The 20,677-nt window shown below is 39.7% G+C and overlaps 1 protein-coding gene across 2 annotated transcripts in view; it reads left to right on the forward strand.

Annotated features, from left to right (window-relative positions):
- DOK6 (docking protein 6) overlaps window positions 1–20,677 on the forward strand; it is a 266,549-nt gene that overhangs the window by 116,485 nt on the left and 129,387 nt on the right. For both annotated transcript variants that reach the window (XM_030011402.1, XM_030011403.1), the window contains exon 3: window positions 11,570–11,684. In XM_030011402.1, the coding sequence (XP_029867262.1) occupies window positions 11,570–11,684 (115 nt within the window). The remainder of the gene's footprint in view (window positions 1–11,569; window positions 11,685–20,677) is intronic.

The raw sequence follows: 20,677 nt of genomic DNA on the forward strand, positions 1-20,677 counted from the left end.
CTTTCTTCTACATTTTTTTTTTTAATTTTGAGAAATTAAAAGATAGTTATTTTATTTTATATTCAGTCTAAATTTATATAATGTCATCTACATTCTCCTAAAACACTGAAAAATTTAAACTTTTTCATTTTTTTTAAATCTCAATTTTATCTGGAGTGCGAGAAGAAATTATTCAGTATCCCTCTGCTGTTAGACCTGCACATATTTCCTCCCATCAAACTTTATTTTCTTGCCCTGACATTACTGGCTTATACTTAGACTGATTTATTTTTAATATACACATTCATTCTGTCCCCTTTTTTTTGGTTGGTTTTTGTTATCAACTTTTTCAGTTAACAGATAAGATTCTTACTGCTGTTATAGGTGTGGTTTCCATTTAGTGCTTACAGGCATGTACTTTTACTTGGTAGCAGTTTCTGAAACCCTTATTCCTCTGAAATAGCAGCTGGAGACCTGCCCCAGAGGCATAATGTGGAGGTTGATATGCCACTCCTTGGCAAAATTCCTGAAGAGTCTTGTTACCATAACAACTCATCTTCTTCCAAGGATAAATCTGCATGCAGAGATGGGGAAAACTTCTGTTTTCTTTGTGAATTGGTTTTGCTTTTACATGAGCCATTCTTCCACTTTTCTGATCTTGGGATTTCTCTTCGCCCTTCTTATGTTGCTCTTGTAATCTTGTGGTTTAAGTTTTGCTATTCTTTCACGAAATAGTTTTTTTCATTTTTTTCTGCCTTTTAGTAGTTTTTCCCTCAAGTCTTGTTTTTCAGTCTCTTGCATCCCCTAGTCCTGCTGTTGATCGTCATGTGCTGTTCTCGTGCAGAATGTGCTGAAGTCAGGAAAATGTGTTTCATCTTAAATGTTCTGAATGCCTAATCCCATATGGGTTTGCCCAAACCTATAAAGGTCCAAAGAGCCTTCCAGATCTGTTAGCATCCCTTTCTTAGACTCACAGGTTAAGTCAGATGTGAATGGACCTCAGGAGGTCTCTTGCCCGACTCCTGCTCACAGTAGAGCCGCCTCTGAGGTCGGTCGTGGTCGCTCAGGGCTCTGGCCAGTCGGGTCTCGAAAACCTCCAGGGACGGAGACCGCAGAGCCTCTCTGGGCAGCCTGTCCCACTGCTGGGCTGTCTTCGTGGTGAAAACATTGCTTCTCGTATCCAGCCTGACCGCCTCTTGTCTCAGTGTATGCCCATGGTCCCTCTTCCTCCCAGCAGGCACAGCTGTGAAGAGCCTGGCTCCGGCTCCTCGACGACCTCCCTGCAGGCACCGGGGGGGCTGCTCTCCCGTGCCCCCCAAGCTGTCCCTGCTGCAGGCTGGAGCAGCCACCGACCCTCAACCTCTCCCCTCAGGGCAGGCGGTCCAGCTCTGGCTTTCCTGGGGGCCCTCTGCTGAACTCGCTCGGGTTTATCAGTTGCGCTGGGGTCCCAAAACCGGACACAGTATTGTAGATGTTATCTAATGAGTGCTGAGTAAAGAAGGAAAGTCGCTTCCCTTGATGTACTGGCTGTGCTTCTGTTAATGCAGCCATTTCCCCAGTCCCAAAGGTCTTTATGCTTTTCAGGCAGCGCACTGCCTTTTTTTAAGAGCCAAAATCACGTCCAGCTCTGTCTGAAGCTGTAACAAAACTTCTACTCTGTGGCAATTGGATTTAACCATGTAAAAGGAGCAGCCGCTAACTGCAGATGGGATGACTGAAAACGGAGCTGAAGGGAGATGGTTTGTTTCTTTGAGATACTCCTCCCTGTAGTCCTTTCATCTGCAATGGGCCCACATCTCCTTTTCTCCTTCTGCAGCCTGGCAGCACCGTTCAGAGTAACGTTAGCATATTGGTGCCTCCTTTGCCCTTTTCTTACTGTGACAGTTATCATGGCTCTTGCTTCTTATATCGCTCTCTTACTGTTGTCATGCTGCTTCTGGTTTGAGGTAGTTCTCTACTGTCTGGGCATCACTTACCGGAGTCCCTGCTCCTTGCCACTGTGTTGGCTTTTGCTCCGTTACATTACTGCTTGTGTGGTATTATACAACAGATGGTAGTATGTGGGCCATTATTAAGAAATAAGAGGATGAACAATTACATTTTGTAGCTCTCTTTTCTGCTTCTATTTTTGCTAGATAGAAATTAAATGACAGGAAGGTAGTGCACAATGCAAACCAGAAATCCATTTATGTAAATTCAGACCTTTTCCTCTGCCCAAGTAATTTCCAGGACCCTGCACAGTGGAAATAACATTCAGTAGATGGAATCACAGAATCATTTCCCTCCCAATTTCACATGGGAGGCACACGTTTGAGATTTTATGCATCATTTTTGTGTTTTTCATCTTGTCTGGACCTCCTTTCCTATTTACTGTGGAATTATATTTTTTGTAGTGATGCAGATGTAATATGTGATTTGGAAGTAATATTTCTATTGTTGTGGAAGAGTTATTTGATCTATTTAAATATACAATTTGAGCACCAGAGCCCTAGATGTGTCATATACATACAGTCTTTATATGTCCATATAACACCAAAGTGGATAGTGCACATCCTGGATGTTCAGCTCCCTGACTAGAACAGATTTTTAGTACAATAAGCAAACAAATAAATGTCCAGTGTAGGTCAGTGATGAATTATGATGGATTCAAGAGAAAGTGTACTGAATTGTTCCTAAAATCCTTCCCCTCTGAGAGAACTAAATATAGTTCCAAAGCAAGTAATCAGAAAAAATGTCGAATTACGTTGACCATTAAGAAGCAACAAATCCCAGTTACTCTGAGCCTTTATTTAAATTAAGCGTATTTTGTAATTTAATAGCCTTTCACATCTAAGAATATAATTAAGATGCTGAAAAGAAAAAAAAAACAAGAAAACCCCCAAACATTTTAAGGAGTAGGTACCCTATTTAAGTTGCATTGGCAGTGGCTGTTTTGTCGTATCAAATATTTTGCTAACATAATTGAAATGTGCTCTTGTAATTATTTCCTGTAATTTACTTGGGTAACAAATGCACTTTCAGAAAGAAGACTATAGGTTGCTATAACATGGGTCACAAACTCCCACACAGAAAAAAGTGAGTGTTTTTCCCATGTAAAAATAAGCTCTTGACGTGGTTGAGTTGTTATAGCCAGTGCTCAGACTGGGAGAGTGGGAGAGTTCTGAAATGTCACGTTGAGACAGGTAAGGGCTAAAGCGTTTTTAGAGAGACCAGATGTTTGTTACTAGCAATCTATTATCTGATCTCTTCTGGCTAGCCAGAGGTAACTGTCTACTTCAGTGAATGGATCTACTGTTCAAAGTTTCCATATAACAATCCTGAATAATTTCCTTGATTATCAGCCTATGCCTATGTATCTTGCTTGGATTTAGGCTATTGCTACCTGCCACTGCGGACTATCTTATATTAATAATTCTCCTGCACTTGAATTATTTACTAGGAATCCACAGCATGACTTTACTGAAATCAGACGGCAGTTGTTTTAGCTAGGGAGGAGAAGTGGGGTTAGACTTCTGAAAACTATCAGGGTGTTTTTCAGTTCTATTCCAAGTCTGCTGGCACAGAAATGCACAAAAACTAATACAGACCAATCCTTTAGTTTTTCTTGTAACTCAGTCCCCTGGCATCAGGCAATGCTTGAGCATTCTGACAGAGAGTAGGGAATGGAAGCAATTTGGTGTTAACGTCAAATTTAGGATCTTCTTGTAGAAAGGTGAATTCAAGTTCCCGTGAAACCCTCAGGGTACAAATGATTATCATAAGACATAGGATAGGGAAAATCTTCAAGGAAAGTAAGATTTTTTTAATATTTTTTTTTCTAAGTGAGGGCATAAGCTCTCTTCTTCCTCTGATTCTATCTTTTTGACCATATAACTTGAGATTTGTTAACTGTTTGTTCCTTCAGAGGAGTCCTTTCCAACTCTTCCTCTTGCTCTTATGGTTGATACCTTGTCCTATATTTTATTTATTTATTTAATTTCAGGGGCAGGGGGAGCTAGAAATTTTCTTAATACAGTCATAATATAGAGCAGCAGATAGCTTTTTTTTTTTTCTTTTTTTTTTTTTTTCTTTTAATGATTGATCCACCCAGATGTGGCTAGACAGCATTGACAAGGAGTTGATTATTGATTTTATTATTCCTATATAACATTTACTTAAAGGAAGCCAGTAGAAGCTCTGAAAGTGGTGCCCTTTTTAGATGACATGCTATACCAGCACAACAGACTTGTAAGTTTTGGGCCCATCTGCAGACCAAAATAAAGAAAAACAATGAGGATGAGAAGTGAAGCAATTTTTGGGTGATTCTTAAGTGCTCTAGATATATGAGCAACAGTGGCAGAAAACTAACTATAGGCTCTTTTGCATTCTTGTTCAGTGCTGGATGTTCCTCTGTAAAGAAGTTTGGGGTTTTGGTGAACTTTCTGAGACTCACCCCAAAAAATTGTGTGCAGATCAAGTGCATTTCATTTCCTGAGGCTGTACTGGTGATTAGCTGTGCTGATGTGGAATCTCTGAGGTGATCCAAATTCCTGAATGTAAGAGGAGGCAAGTTACAGAAACCAACACTGATGGGTAGCCTTGAGACCCTGGTGCAAGCCTACCCTAGCTTAATTTTGCAGGAGTGAGATGCTGCCTTTACTGATCCTAGAAACTCTCCTACCTTGTAGCCCTTAAGGATTATGTCCTTTCATCAAATATTAACCAGAAGTAACGAAGTTGGATGCCTTTGATATACCTGTGTCAACCCCCCTGCCCTGCCCCGCCCCAAGACAGAAAAAAACCTTTTATATATGAAAAAAAAGTGGAATTAAAAAAGCTTGGCAAAGAAAAGTTTGTCACATACAAGTTAAGTAACTATTCCACATATTTTCTTCAACCATTGTTCATTGTCATTCTAGAGACAAGAAAAATGGTCTTAGAGACTGATCCAGGAAAAGATCAAGAAACCAAGTAGGAAAAAAGCAAGCAAATGTGTGGGGGGGCTGCCTAGTGATGGACATATGAAGCAGGAATTATTGATGATGAGTAGGAGAACTGAGAAATGGGCCAGGTGCTAAGAGTCCCAAACATGTACCACACTGAGCACCATATGGACTACTGCACTAAATGATAGCACCAATGTCTAGTAGAGAAAAGAAAGTCTAAGATAACATACTAACGTTAGTGAAAAGTTGTAAACTACTTAATCATAGCTTAATACAAAAGGATCTATTTAGCTTACTGGAAGAAATCATAAAGGATAAGGGTAGGCAGGAAATCTATTTGCAAGATGACTCACTGAACAGGTAATATTAGGGATTTTATTTGTCATTGAAATTCATTGTGTTCTACAGGAATACAAATGTGGGGAAATAGGAAAAGTGATTTTCAAAGTTTTTGTTGGTTTGGGTTGTTTTTAATATTACCAAAGTTTTGGGCAAAGTATAATCCCACAATGGGAATATTTCCATCTTTTTTTGTGGAAAGTCTAGGTAAGAATCTTACATGTGTAATAGCACATTATATTTTCCCTTTATTCTTTTCTTCTTACTGGTACAAGGCTACCAATGGTCTAGGTGGTTCCAGAGTACTATTTTGTTGTTGTGAAGAACAGCAATGTTTTCAATGAGCTAGTCTGTATTTTGTCAACAAGTCTGTTATGATACCACAGGGAGCAAATTTTGGTATAACATCCCTTGCTTAAAAAAGTAGATTTGCCTAATGCACTTCTCATAAAAAAGGGGCTTTCTCTTTTTGTTAAATTTTCAATTTGATTAGTCTTTTAAAACTTTTTTAAAGTTTGCAAAGAGATGGTTTAAATAATTTTAAAAAAAATATGACTTTTTTAGAATCTTTGTCTTTTGAGTAGTTTTGATACTTTTTTCCCCTTTAAAAAATTTATTTATTTATTTATTTATTTATTAAAAAGTAATAGATAAAAATTTAAACCACACTTTTAAAAATCACTGAGATAAAGCAGTCTGGTTGCCAAGGCAAAGTTCGTTTTTCCTTTATACAAAATAATATAAACTCTCAGGTATTTATTTTTTAATTGCAAGTGTTCAGAGTAGAGAAATGACTCATGCTTCATTGGCATTAAACTCGGAATTCGGAATTTGATTAACTTCAGTTCTCTCGAGCAGTGGGAGGATAGACTTTCACAGTATTATTATTCTTGCCTCTATCTTTCTGCTCTGATTGCGGAGGGAAGCATACAGTACAATTTCAACAGATGAACATGGAAGCAAAAATTGATATCTCTATTTGATATTAAAGATTACATACCCAGTAGACATAGTGGGGGGGCTTTTTTGATAATATGACCTCTCTCGTCGTTATCATCAACTCGGGTTTCCGAGATGTTAACTGGTGGTGTTTTTTTCTGTCAGCATGTTGACTTGCCCAACAGATAAAACTAGAACTGCTTCTTCAACTTGTATAGGGTTTAGTGTACATGAGCCAGCAGCATGTTCTTGCCGCAAAGAAAGCTAACGGTATCCTGGGCTGCATTAGGAGGACTGTTGCCAGCGGGTCAAGGGAGGTGATCCTTCCCCTTGACACTGGTGCAGCCACACCTGGAGTGCTGGGTCCAGTTCTCGGCTCCCAGGACAGGAGAGACATGGACATACTGAAGCAAGTGCAGTGAAGGGTCACGAAGATGATGAGAGAGCTAGAGGATCTCTCCTATGAGGAGAGGCTGAGAGATCTGGGACTGTTTAGCCTAGAGATGAGAAAGCTCATTCATTATATACTCATCAGTGAGTGTATTCTCTACACCTAAAGGGTTTAGAAAAGACAGAGCCAGGCCCTTTCCAGTGGTGCCCCATGACAGGACCAGAGGCAATGGGCACACACTGAAACACGGGAGGGTCCTTCTGAACATCATGAAACACTTTTTCAGTGTGAAAGTGACAGAGCACTGGCACAGGTTGCCCAGAGAGTCAGTGGAGTCATCCACCTTGGAGATATTCAAAAGCCACCTGGACGTGGTCCTGGGCAACCGGTTCTAGGTGACCCTACCTGAGCAGGTGGGGTTGGACCAGATGACCTCCAGAGATCCCTACCACCCTCAACCATTCTGTGATGCTGTGAAATTTGCTGCTTTCTCAGATACAATGATGGGACTGAGCACTAAAGCTCAGTTACTTTTTTTTCTCTTTTCTTTTTTCTATTAGTTTGCCTAGAAAAATTAGTTATTTTTCCTAACTAACATCTGTATCAATTCCCTTTATCCTCAGAATATTATGACTAAACCAGTATTATTTCCAGGAAAACCTTCAGTTCCTGTAAAACAAAGCATTTCAAGGTGAAAGATACGATTTATTTTTTTTTAATTATCTTCTATTTTTTTAAAACTGGCAGAAATACTTTGGCTACCCATGTTAAACCATTAAAACATTTGACAAGAAAAGAGGTATCTCACAATATCTCATGATAGTTTGAAATATGTCCATTTTTGTGGAAAGATGTACACAAGAGGAATGTGACTTTGTGTGAAACTATGAATGGCTCGTAAAACCTTCCTTGAAGAAAAGTCAGTCAGTCAGTCAGGGAGTTTGGAAGAGGCAATTCATGTAACTCTTTGCCTGTCACATTGGAGTGATAACAAGTTCTGTGCTGTCTAGGGAGGCAGTATGATTCTAGAGACAAAGGAAAGTTGAAATGTGTTTAAAACAAAGCCCCTTTTCACTTGCATGGAGACTGTTTTTCTTCACTTGCCTTGCATTTTGTTCGACCAAATCTCTTGTATGGGTACCAAAAAGCAGCATGTCAGAATTTGGTGGTGATTTCATTGTCTCTTTCAGACATAAAATTCCCAGCAGCAAATAAAATAAAGTTCTATTGTTTATTCATTTTGTGCTGACAATATCCTAAGTGTGTGAATGATCTTGCATAAAAAAATGTTCTGTCAATATATTAAATAAAACAGGCTTAATGTACTGATCAACAAGAGAACTCATAAAATCATCTTTATAGATGGCTAGGTATGTGTCCCCAGTTGTCTGTAGTTATGTTTTGAACAAAAATTACTGTGAAAGTTATGTAGCTTTGATGCCAGGAATGTAGGGGTTTTTTATTTATTATCAGACTTACCAGCATTTCAGGATCTTTCAGTAATCTATAACACTCAGATGTTAAAGAAAAGAATAGATCTCTACCGTCTGAGAGACTAGAATAAGGCTTAATATGCCCTGTTGTCACTATTCAAAGCACTTCTATTTCCTTTCCTGCTATTCCAGAAAGAGAAATTTCCCATTTTTAACATAACAAGATTTAAATTTTTTTTTCTGCATTGTGTGCACAGCCACACATGCACACACATAAAAATATCACTCTTTCATTTGCTTGTGTTAGAATCACTGGGGGTTTTTTTCTTCCTGTTATTGTTTTCCCTTTCATACTGCACTGTCAGTTATCTTTCTGAATCTTTGAGAGGAAAGCTATATGCATCTTTAAATTATTTAAAAAATGTAAATTCTCTTTAAGAATAACCTGGACTTTTTTGTGTCCCAAATCTTTTTAAATCTTTTGTTCTTATATCCTCTTCTTATTTAGCAAGACTAGTAGATCCATATCTTCTCTGTCTCCTATTTTGGGCCCTTCTGGGTCTTCAGAATTCAGTAATGACTTCTGGATTTAGTATTGTTTCCTCAGGTTTTGAATTCTAGAGTCTGCTCTCTCCTCTGCCTACTAACACTTTCTTTTCCTTTTTATGGGATTTCCTTGAGATCAGTGCTGTGGGTAAGCCATAGGAGCCCTCTCACATACTAGACCATTTACCATGCATAGATCAAGGAAAATTAACAGAGATTTTAGTCATTCGTTTAATGGGACAGTGGTATCTGTGGTATCTGTGGTGTTCAGACCTTCTGTCCTAGTTTCAGCTGGGATAGAGTTAACTGTCTTCCTAGTAGCTGGTACAGTGCTATGTTTTGAGTTCAGTATGAGAAGAATGTTGATAACACTGATGTTTTCAGTTGTTGCTAAGTAGTGTTTAGACTAAAGTCAAGGATTTTTCAGCTTCTCAAGCCCAGCCAGCGAGAAAGCTGGAGGGGCACAAGAAGTTGGCACAGGACACAGCCAGGGCACCTGACCCAAAGTGGCCAACAGGGTATTCCATACCATGTGACGTCACATCTAGTATAGGAACTGGGAAGTGGGGCGGGGAATTGCCGCTCGGGGACTAGCTGGGTGCCGGTCGGCGGGTGGTGAGCGATTGCACTGCGCATCATTTGTACATTCCAATCCTTTCATTATTGCTGTTGTCATTTTATTAGTGTTATCATTATCATTATTAGTTTCTTCTTTTCTGTTCTATTAAACTGTTCTTATCTCAACCCGTGGGTTTTGCTGCTTTTTCCCGATTTTTCTCCCCCATCCCACTGGGTGGGGGGGGAATGAGTGAGCGGCTGCGTGGTGCTTAGTTGCTGGCTGGGGTTAAACCACGACACCTTCTCTTTCCCCCCAAGCAATAAATGGAGAAATAAAAGGATTCTTGCGAAGCCCTGAAAATGTGACTAAAAAATAAAATTTTAAGGGATTAGGAACCCAATGGCAAGGCAAATGTTGCACCTGTGTTCAAAAAAAGGCCAAAAGATCAACCTGGGGAACTACAGCTCGGGCAGACTCGCTTGAGCCCATGGGAAGAACCATGGAGTGAGTCCTCTTAAAACATATTTCTGGGCATGTGAAGGAGAAGATAGTAATTGGGAAGAGGCAGCATGAATTTACCAGGGATAAATCATGCCTGACCAGTCTGATAGTCATCTATGATTTGGGATGAGGAGAGAGCACTGGATGTCATTGGGTACCCAACTTCAGCAAGGTTTTTGACATTGTTTCCCACGATATTCTTATATCCCAGTTGGGACATTATCATGTAGGTGGGTGGACGTCTAGATGGTGAAAAGCTGGTCAGCTAGTCAGACCCAGAAAGTCATGGTTAATGGGTCATACTGTACCTGGAGGTCAGTAGCAAGTGTAGAGCTGCCGCGGTCTGTACTGGGACCTTTCTTGGTTGGTATTGGTATCAGGGACCTGGAAGAGGTAATGGAGCATGCGCTCACCAACTGTGCAAACAGCAAATTGGGAAAGATCCGTCGATACACTTTCGGTAGCCAGGCTATCTTCCAGAGACCTGAACGGGCTGGAGGAATGGACTGACAGGAACTTTGTGAAACTGAATAAGGGCAAGTGCCAGGAGCTGACCCGGGGACAGAGGAGCCCCTGCGATGGCACAGGCTTGGGATAGACAGGCTGGGAGCAGCCCTGTGGGAAGGGCCCTGGGGCTTGGTGCCTCAGCCAGCAAAGATGGCCAACAGCTCCATGGGCTGTATGAACAGGACCATGACCAGGCAATACAGGGAGTGATTATCTCCCTCTGTTCAGCACTCATTAGACCGTATCTAGAGTACCGCATCCAGTTTTGGCCTACCTGTTACAGCAAAGATATTGACAAGCGAGTGAGTTTTGCTGAAGGCTGTCAAGATAGACCTTATAGCAGTCTTCAGCTCTGGTCTCGGGTTTCTCATCAGCACCTACACATTCCACTTCATGCTTTGTCTCTGGCTTCTTGATGGCTCTCACTGCTCATCTGCTCTCAATCTTTTTTGCAATGTCTTTGCCCCAGCATGTTCCATTTTTTTACTGTACCATATAAAATCTCTGTCTCTTAAAAAGCATTATTTCCAGCATATGAAAAGGAATGCCAGAGCTGTACACAGGGAGCATAAGAATTACAAAACAAAGCAAAAAAACCCATCCGCATTCAGCCCATTTTTTTCCCTAGTCATAGATGGCCAAATTCATATGGATGACATTTTTAAGAAATTAATTCTGCCTGAGGCAGATGTCCTGCCTGGAAAAGTTAACTATAAACACATAAAGTTTGCACAGAGTTCCGCGAAACTGAGAAAAGATTTTATAATGCGAAGCGTTAAGCAGTTTAATATAGGCTGTGCTACCAGCTTGGGTTGTAGTAACATATTTTTCTTCCATTTGTGTTACTTGTAGTTATCTACTTGCATCAAAGGAAAATGGAAATAGATTGAATTGTTTATGCTGTAAATTTGCTGGAAGACTGTTTTTTTGTTGATAAGCTTTTCTAATATTTGGAAAATAAAATAAAGTTGTGAGTTCTTATGAGGATGACAGTTACACTTTAAAGGCAGATGAGGATTTATCCTTAAAATTTAGTGATACTAATTGGCAAGATAACTGATTTACTTCCCTTAACTAATAAGACACTGCTGTTCCTACATTAGGTTATGTATTTGATGCAGATTCTGAAACTGATCAAAGTTGTATGAATATAGAAATTGAAAAACATAGAATAATCACAAGACTGTCTTGATGTCACTGTAATAACTATGTTTCCAAGTAAAACTTTATTAGGGAAGTAGACCATTCACTTTTTGATACATTACATTTTATAGAAAGTTTTGCAACTTTAGACTCTACCTATTTATGTGTTTTTGTCGATTAAAAGACTTATAAATCTAAATAACCTTGGGGAAAAAAAACAGATTATAGTAAAAGTTGAATAGTTTTGGTTAATGTTTTTATTTGTACTGTTTATACACTGGCCTAAAATATTTTTCTTCATTTTAAGGTAACCGAGCTGCACAATATCAAAAACATAACTAGATTGCCTCGAGAGACAAAGAAGCATGCAGTGGCAATTATCTTTCATGATGAGACGTCAAAGACATTTGCGTGTGAGTCAGGTAAGCAATTGGTACTGCCATCTCTAGCTTGAAGAAATCACGTTACGCATCAAAGTCTTGCTCAGATGAATTAACTTAAAGCACCAGACAGAAATCCTTAGCTTAAAGGAATTAGTTGTAAACAAGAACTTTGGAGTTTGGGGTTGAGGTTTTTGGGGGTCTCCTGGTTTCAGCTGGGATAGAGTTAACTGTCTTCCTAGTAGCTGGTACAGTGCTATGTTTTGAGTTCAGTATGTGAAGAACGTTGATAACTGATGTTTTCAGTTGTTGCTAAGTAGTGTTTAGACTAATGTCAAGGATTTTTCAGCTTCTCATGCCCAGCCAGCAAGAAAGCTGGAGAGGCACAAGAAGTTGGCACAGGACACAGCCAGGGCACCTGACCCAAAGTGGCCAACAGGGTATTCCATACCATGTGACGTCACATCTAGTATAGGAACTGGGAAGTGGGGGCGGGGAATCGACGCTGGGGGACTAGCTGGGTGTCGATCGGCGGGTGGTGAGCAATTGCACTGCGCATCATTTGTACATTCCAATCCTTTTATTATTACTGTTGTCATTTTATTAGTGTTATCGTTATCATTATTAGTATCTTCTTTTCTGTTCTATTAAACCTTTCTTATCTCAACCCGTGGGTTTTGCTTCTTTTTCCCGATTTTCTCCCCCATCCCACTGGGTGAGGGGGGAGTGAGTGAGCGGCTGCGTGGTGCTTAGTTGCTGGCTGGGGTTAAACAACTACAGGGGGTTTGGTAGGGGGTTTTTTGATATACTTTGGGAGGTGTTGGGGATGTTACAGATCTCTTTCTTCCATTACTTGTCTTTGACTGCACGCAGATGGTCTGAAGACTGGAGATTTTCAGCTAAACTTGTAACACTGAGTAAAAAATACCTATGGGATGTTACTAAGTCAAGATGTGAAACATTTTTTTTTTAACCAAGTTTTGCTATAGGCACTTACTAAACTAATAATTATCATGCCATTGCAAATAAGAGGTAAATACCAGCTAAAACCTCAGGATATTGTAAAGCTGGATGTCAAGCAGTCTGCGGTTTGAACAGCTACATGGTGAATGAGTTGAGAACAGACTTGGGCATCATGGTACATAATGACAGGTTGTTACTTGTGATACACAGAACACTGCGCTATTAAAGGGCACCGTTTTCTTTTTTGAAAATGCAATTGTATATGTCTGTGTCCTAGGGTATATTTTACCTGAAAAAATTGTTCTTAAAAAGAACGAAAAAATTTTAATGATAAAGTTTCTATTTGTTTAGTGACATATTTGAAACTGCATTTTAAAATAGTATCTTAATATTATCATATAAACATTGCATGGTGTACAATCTAAGTTAAATACAGTGAAACAAAATTCAAGAAACATGGAGGAGGTAGGTTGAAAGTGTGTAAGGTCGTGAATTATGTGGCTTTTGGATCAAGTATTGCATACATTGATATGTGCATTCCATCATGAAAGATGGATTGACAGAGTTCTGTTTGTTTATTAATTTAAATTTAAAAACACACACATAGGAAATCTGTGGCTTTCTAAAGTCAGTTTAACAGATTATTAGATAAGTAGTTCACATTAAAGACTTTAATTTCTAATGTGTAGAATTACTAATGACACTGTAATATGATTAATAATTGAATAAAAACATTTTAATTATATTTCAACAGCACTGAAATCAGTTCTACAGAAACTTTCCCATTTGCCTACACCTGTATTCCCCTTGTTCTCTAATGAAAAGATCTTAGTGCTTCCCTAGAATTACTATGGTGCAGGTATATTTGAAAAGTGTGAGAGCAAATCATAACTTCAGGATTCTTTCACCAAAGAAGGGGCAAACCTAAGAACGGTCAGCATATCTGGCCCACTTATCCCTTTCTTCTGTAACAAACATGATGCAACTCCTTAACCTTGAACTCAGCTGTGTATACAAGACACAAGTACCTTAAGGTGCTAACAAGATGCCCGTATGAGATGCCCTACCTTAAGGCTATGCTCTACACAAAGGTGTGTTTTGAGTGGATGGAGTCTTGGGTGAAGCGACAAACCAGTGGAGAGCTTGTGGGCAGAGATCAAAAGACAGACCAACACGGGTGATATTCTAGTATCTGCTATAGACCTTCTCATCAACAAGAGAAGGCAGATAAAGCATTCTTAAGGCAGGTGGAAAAAGCCTCACAATCCCAGGCGTTGGTACTCTTGGGTCACTTTAACCACAGCAATATCTACTGGAAGGTCGATATGGCTGGACACAAGCAATCCAGATTTCTGGAACAGATTGAAGACAGTTTCTTGATACAGATGATCAATAATGTGATGAGGGGAGGCACTCTGTTCAGGGACATCCTTGGCAGGATCCTGTGGATAATTGCCTTGGAGGGCAAAGGGGCCCAGGAGAGCTAGCTAATCTTCAAGGACAGCATCCTCTGAGCACAAGAACTGTCCTTCCCATTCTGCAGAAGACAAGCGTTACAGAAGACCAGTATGGATGAACGTGGAGCTCCTGACTCAGCTCAAACACAAGAAGGGAAGCACACAGAAGCAGGGACAGACTTGGGAGGGATACAGAGGCATTGTCCATGTATACAGGAATGGAGCCAGGAAAGCTCCAGCTCAGCTGGACCTGAAACTAGCCAGGGAGGTAAAGGATAGAACAGGTTTCTTAAAGTACATCAACAGCAAAAGGAAGGCTAAGTGAGTGTGGGCCCATTGCTTGGTGGGGCAGTGGACCTAGTGACAAGGGGCATGAGAAAGGCCTACTCAACGCCTTTTTTATAACTTGGTTTTCACTTGCAAGGCTTGTCTTCTGGCCTTCCAGGTCCCTGACTCTCTTAGCAGTCAGTGGGCGGGAAGTAGTACCCACAGTAGAGCAAGGCAGTCAGGCATCACTTAAATCACTTGGGTATCATGCACAAGTCCATGGAACTAGATCATCAAGAATGACAAGAAGGAGGATCCAGATAATTATAGGCCAGTCAGACTCACCTCAGTCCCTTCGAACATTATTGGAGCAAATCATGTGTAAACACGTGAAGGACAACAAGGTGAATGGGCGCAGTTAAAATGTTTTCCATATGCAAATCATGCTTTCTGTGATGAGGTGTCTGGCAAGGGAAAGGCAGTGGCTGTTATATACCTTGATTTCAACAGTCTTTGACAGCCTCCTATAGCCTCCTCCATAGCCCGCAAATGGGTGGGACATGGGATGGATAAAGGCAGTACAAAGTGGATAGAAAAAAGGCTGGGCTTAAAGAGTTGTGATTAATGGCGCAAAGCCAAGCTTGCGGCCAGTAGGTAGTGGATCCCTCCGGGACCTGTGCTGGGACCAATACTGTTCAATGTCTCCACTGACAACCTGGATGATGAGATGGAGAGTACTCTCAGCAAGTTTGCAGGTGACACCAGATAGGGGTGACCCAAATTGGGAAGGCAGGGCTGCTGCCAGAGGGACCTGGACAGGCTGGAGAAATGGGCTGACAGAAACCTTATGAAGTTCAGCAAGAGCAAATGAAAGGTCTTGCCCCTGGGTTGGAGTAATCCCAGGCAACAAGGCAGCCTTGGGGCCAACTGCCTGGGAAGCAGCTCTGGCAGAAAAGGCCCTGGGGTCCTAGCAGACAACAGGCTGAACTTATCCTGGAGTGCATTAGTAAGAGTGTTGGCAGCAGGTACAGAGAAGTGATCCTTCCTTTCTGTTCAGCACTTGTAAGACCACATCTGGAGTACTGTGTCCAGTTTTGTGCTCTCAGCACAAGAATATTGACATACAGGAGTGAACCTAGTGGAGGACCACCAGGGGTCGGGGTCAGGGTCAGGAGCACATGACGTATGAATAGAGGCTGAGAGCTGGGCCTCTTCAGTCTGGAGGAGAAACAACTTCAGAGGATCTTATTGCTCCCTGCAACTCCCTGATCTGAGAACACAGAGAAGATACAGCTATGAAAGTGTGAGATACCTTGCTGTTTCTGAAAGGCTACAAATCTTAGCTGTGCATATAGTGGAGTTTCAATCAGTTTGCCTTTCTCCATGCTATCAGTCTGTCTAAACAGTATAAACTGCATCATCTCCATCAGATGAGATAGATACACTGCTTTGTTTCATTAAAATCTGACTCTTTTGAACTCCAGATCTTTTGTGTGTTCTGAACTAGGAAGATAGGTCTAAAAAAATTTCTTTTGCAGCTTGTTTCCACAACTGAGTTCTGTCTTCCCACAAGGAACTATTACCATTTTTACCGCTACTGAAATGTGCGAAGTACTTTGCTTTCCTTTATGAAACTTATCAAAGTTTAAGGAATATTTAGAGAGCTGCTTCTTATTTAAAATGTTTTCTTCTTCTTCTCAGATCTCTCAAAAAATGTTTAGTGGCAGTGGTTTCTATGGGACAATGCCTAGACTTTTAACAGCCTTATGGTGTATAGTGGTGTACACACAATGGGGTTTATCTTGGCAAATCAGGCCACTTCTTTGGTTAACTCAATAATACCTTTACTCTATTAATACCCCTTCTTTCCCATGGCTTCAGTGGGAAAGAACCACTCAAAAATCTTCTAGAATCATAGCTGCTTGACCTTCTTGAATTATTTCGGATCCCAAAGTTTCATAATGTGAACATTTTTCCACCATGGAGTCTCTAGATACACGGAAGCAGATGCTTTGTTTCCTATCATCTTGACCCTCAGAGGTAGACAGAAGGACAGTTAACGCTGAACCCATTGCAAAAAGTCTGCTGAGCATAGAGTCAATAATTTCGTGGAAAGAAGGAGGAAGTAATGCTCAAAGCTGAGCTGGTTTTATATGGAGACTGAACAGTGTGAGGTAGGGTTTTTGTCAGAGTTGTACCAGTCAATGTTTTAAGATAACCGTATCATTTTGGTTTCGATAGTATGAGCTGATATCTTTTCTTCTGTGCAGTCTAGAAGTCCATGTGATGAAAAGTAGCACGTTTTTCTGGTACTTAGCTTTCTTAATTACAGAATTAAGCACACTAAAATGCTGTTCTGTTTTAAAATAGGTCTCTAAAGATGTAGAACACTTTGGTCCTCCCCAGAAAGCCTGAGAGCTGTGATACCAGCCCACTGGGTGTGCTGGCTGCGAGCCTATGGCTTTTTCCTAAGCTTCTGCGGCTTCTAGGCCCTCAGCTTGCTTATTGTCTTCAAGGCAGCTACTGGCAAGTCTGAGCTCTGGATGGGCTGTAGCCCCCGTATTTCCATTTGGATTTCAGCAAATTAGTCATCTGCGGAGCATCTAGTTTTTGGTAATCTTCATTTGCTAATGAAAACATTCTGTAGAAAAACAAACAAAAATCCTCCATATGCTTTTGTTATCAGCTAGCTGTTCCCATCACTACCACCAGTACTCCCAACATCTACAACAGCTGTAGAAATCTGTTCAATTCCAAAGCTCTGTTGAAAGGTTTTGAAAAGCAAACCAGTCTCAGATATTACAGTTCCCTGATTAAAAGCATGGCATAACAAGTCTTTAAAGAAGAATTATCCCTCTTCAGGGAGAGAAGGAAGCTGCTTGCTGTCACTGTATCTCTTTCTGACATCTGTTCTAGTAGGCAGAGACTTGTGACTTTGGTGATTAGCAAGCAACATTTTTAAATTGTCTCAGTTACCATCAGAATTGTTTCAGTAGAAGTAAACTAATGAGAAGTCATGGCTGATTAAATAACATGAAAAGTAGTCTATAACTCAATGAACGTAAGACAGACTCTAAAGAGTGGGAATTCTTCAGACCATGGGAAACTGCTGCCACCTTAGCAAGGAACATGCTACGGTCTCAGTTTCATCCTCCCTGAAAATCCCGTGAAAGTTATTGCCATTAAGGGAATTTTAACAAATTTTTTTATCAAGAATCATGAAATTCTGAGTTGCCTTAGAAATAAGGAAATGCAAAACTCTTAGGTTGCTAACACATTGAGACTTGAGACAACGTTAAATGTTGCTAAATGTATAAGCAGATTAAGTGGAAGGACAGAATACTGTGAAGAAAAAGGAAACAGTTTTGGGGAATGGAGCATATTTACTCCAGCATAATAAAGGTTAAAAAGATACTACTGTTGTCTTTTAAATACATCAAGGAGAAAAAAAGGAAAGTTTTTAAGATATAAAGTGACCTCATCACAAGAACAAATATAGAATATATGCCCTGTATCAGTCTATGTTGCTATGGCCATTCAAACAGCAGGAGCAACGTAGACTGAAAATTTAGTGGAGAATTTCTAGGAGTTAAAGCAGTGAGGTTCCACAAAGCCTCACAGAAATACTTCCCCATTCCCACACGGTTTTTTTTCTGCACTCAACAGTGTATTATCAAGCAAATGGAGAAATTCTTTTAACTCTGGATGCTAGCTACTGGGTTTGAGGTGCTGTCTTTCCCTAATACCTTTTAAAAAAAGTTGTTGGGATGCTGTCTTTCCCTAATACCTTTTAAAAAAAAAGTTGTTGGGATGGGTTTTGTTTGTTTGTTTGTTGTCGGGGTTTTTTCAGGTCAGTGTGCTGTTAGTTTTTTTATAGATATAGCTATGCTCAGACACATGTATCTATTGAGAAGCTCTTCTTCCTGCAAGCCTAATGTCTGTCATGTGGCAGTAACCCAAGTGCCTGCACTGAGACAGGCATTGTGAAATGCCCTGTAAACTCTCTCTGAAGTTGCAGATATGATGCAGTGAGCAATGGTGCCTATGCAGGACCAGCAAGAAAATGAAATTGGTGGACATGAATACTGATTAAAGCTAGAAGTTTATGGTGCTATTATGGAAGTTGCTAGCATGATGAGGATTGTGCCTGAATAACAACTAGCTTTTAAGGAATGATGTTTCTGGGTTGCACTAAGTCAGTGACAGACCATATGGGAGCATGATTTTTTCCTTTAGTGATGCCAGCAAAATATTAAGTGATACCAGTCCCTGGCTCTTTTAGGCTCAGTGGACCCACCAGCACAGGTTTGTGCAGAATTTATTTTGATTTCTAAATGACAGAATGTGAGGAAGATTGATGAACTTGTAAACCTATTGATAAAAAAAAATGGGGCGTTGCAAGTTATATGGATTCAGAGACAAGAGAGACAAAATAAATCAGGGCTGAAATGTGATTTCAGTGATTTGAGTATAGAATGAGATGTAACATGAGAAAAAGGGGCAAAATCACAGAGAAATCTTAAAACTACAACTGTGAAACAAATGCAGATATCCCCCAAGATACCGGTATTTGTCTGGCTTCTCTTCAGTATAGCGCCCCATTCTGTATACGAATAGATGAATTGAAGGCGTTTATTTATTTCCAGGCATGCATGAACTGCAGTTCTAGGGTCATTACAATCAAGAAACATCTTCATTATTTTTAAGAGTTTATATTTTGGCATTCCCTTAAAACTTCCACTATTCAAGTCCTGGGGAAAATAGAATTGGGTTATTGCAAAAAGTTGGTCAGCTACCCTATTTGAAACTTCTGGTTTAGGGTTTTATCCATCATTACACTATATTGATATAGCTTAACTGATATTAATATTCTTGTGGCTGTTTTGGCTCAATCCACCATTTTAATTTCTTGAATGTCTTGCTGCTGTGATGGTTACCTTGATAAAACTCTTTTATACATCTATAACATAAGCAGTCTTTTTCTTCTATATTCTTATGCTTTCAACTTTTTTGAGTGCAGTCAAACTGTGATAAGCAAGTCTTGTTATAACTCTGCAAAAAAAAGTTTTACTTTGTTGAAAATGAAAGGCTGTTGGTGTCAAGTGGCAATGTATTCAGCCACATGGGTTTTTGAGTTCTGTACATATTTTTCCTTTTAAACCTGTTTTCACCATTTGTTGGTGTTGCTTTCTTTAAGAAAAAAAATTACATTGCTGCTATTGTTTGAAAAGGCACAAATTCAGTTCATTTTTGTACTGAAAAAGCTTTTGGGCTATTGCCAAATTAGTACTGATTATGAGCTGGGCTTTTTCTCCTTGATAGTTTTCACAAGCAAAAATATTATGTGCTTGAAGAGTTTGACAGATGTCACTGGAATATTAGATGTAATTCATATCACTATATCCTTTGACAGCTAAGAAGCCTGGAGGTTTTGGATTAAAATTACAGTGAAACATTGAGGCTTTGAGATGAAGCATCAGTGATCATACCTGCTGTTATTACTAACAATACAAATGGCTACATAAGCTTTAAAAACAACCAGGTTAAAATTCCCATTTTCACTGTTAGTTTTGTGAGTTTGAAGCTCTAGGATCATGGAGGTGGTGGAAGTGAAGAACAGCTTCGCAAACTCAGTTTTGGTACTGGAAAGAGGAATACAAAGTTCACCTTTTGCATGCAGAAAAATAATCCTATATAGTTGAAAATATTCTGAAAGATGGTATATTTCTTTGTTAAAGTGGCAGGGAATGTTAATGAAAATTTTTGACCCTGCCTTTTTGACTTCCTGTTTGTGATTTTTTTTACATATATATATACTGAAGGGGCCATACTTGCTTCTCTGTAAAGCATATGGTTCATTGGAGGTCAGATGCATGTTCTCACTTCCACATGTGCCACAATATTTTGAGATCCAAAAAAAGAGTGAAAAGACAGGCATTCCATAAAGTTAAATATGCTGCTCTGGATTCTTACATTCTCCCTTTCTGATCATAATATTTGAAACACTGTCCACTTTCAGGGCAAAGTTCAATCTGAGTCATGATTATAAATGTTATATTCTAAGATTAATATTTAGAATGCATATTCTTTTGTTCTGGACAAATAGTTCCCTTTTCATTGATCATGACTTTTATTTCCTAATTTTTTCATGTTTGCCTATAAATATGCATCTTTATTCTGACTTTAACATTTACAAATTAGAAATATTTGGATTTTTGCTCTCCTTTCTTGTAGTTTGTTGCCTTTCTGTTGGTCCTTATTTTTTTGTGGTTATCTGTCTGAACTAGATTATTACAATTTTCTGACACACATTGCTAATATGTATAACTAGCAAATGGAAGGAATGCA

The sequence above is a fragment of the Aquila chrysaetos genome, chromosome 4 (genome assembly GCF_900496995.4).
Source record: "Aquila chrysaetos chrysaetos chromosome 4, bAquChr1.4, whole genome shotgun sequence".
In the NCBI taxonomy this organism is placed as follows: Eukaryota; Metazoa; Chordata; class Aves; order Accipitriformes; family Accipitridae; genus Aquila; species Aquila chrysaetos.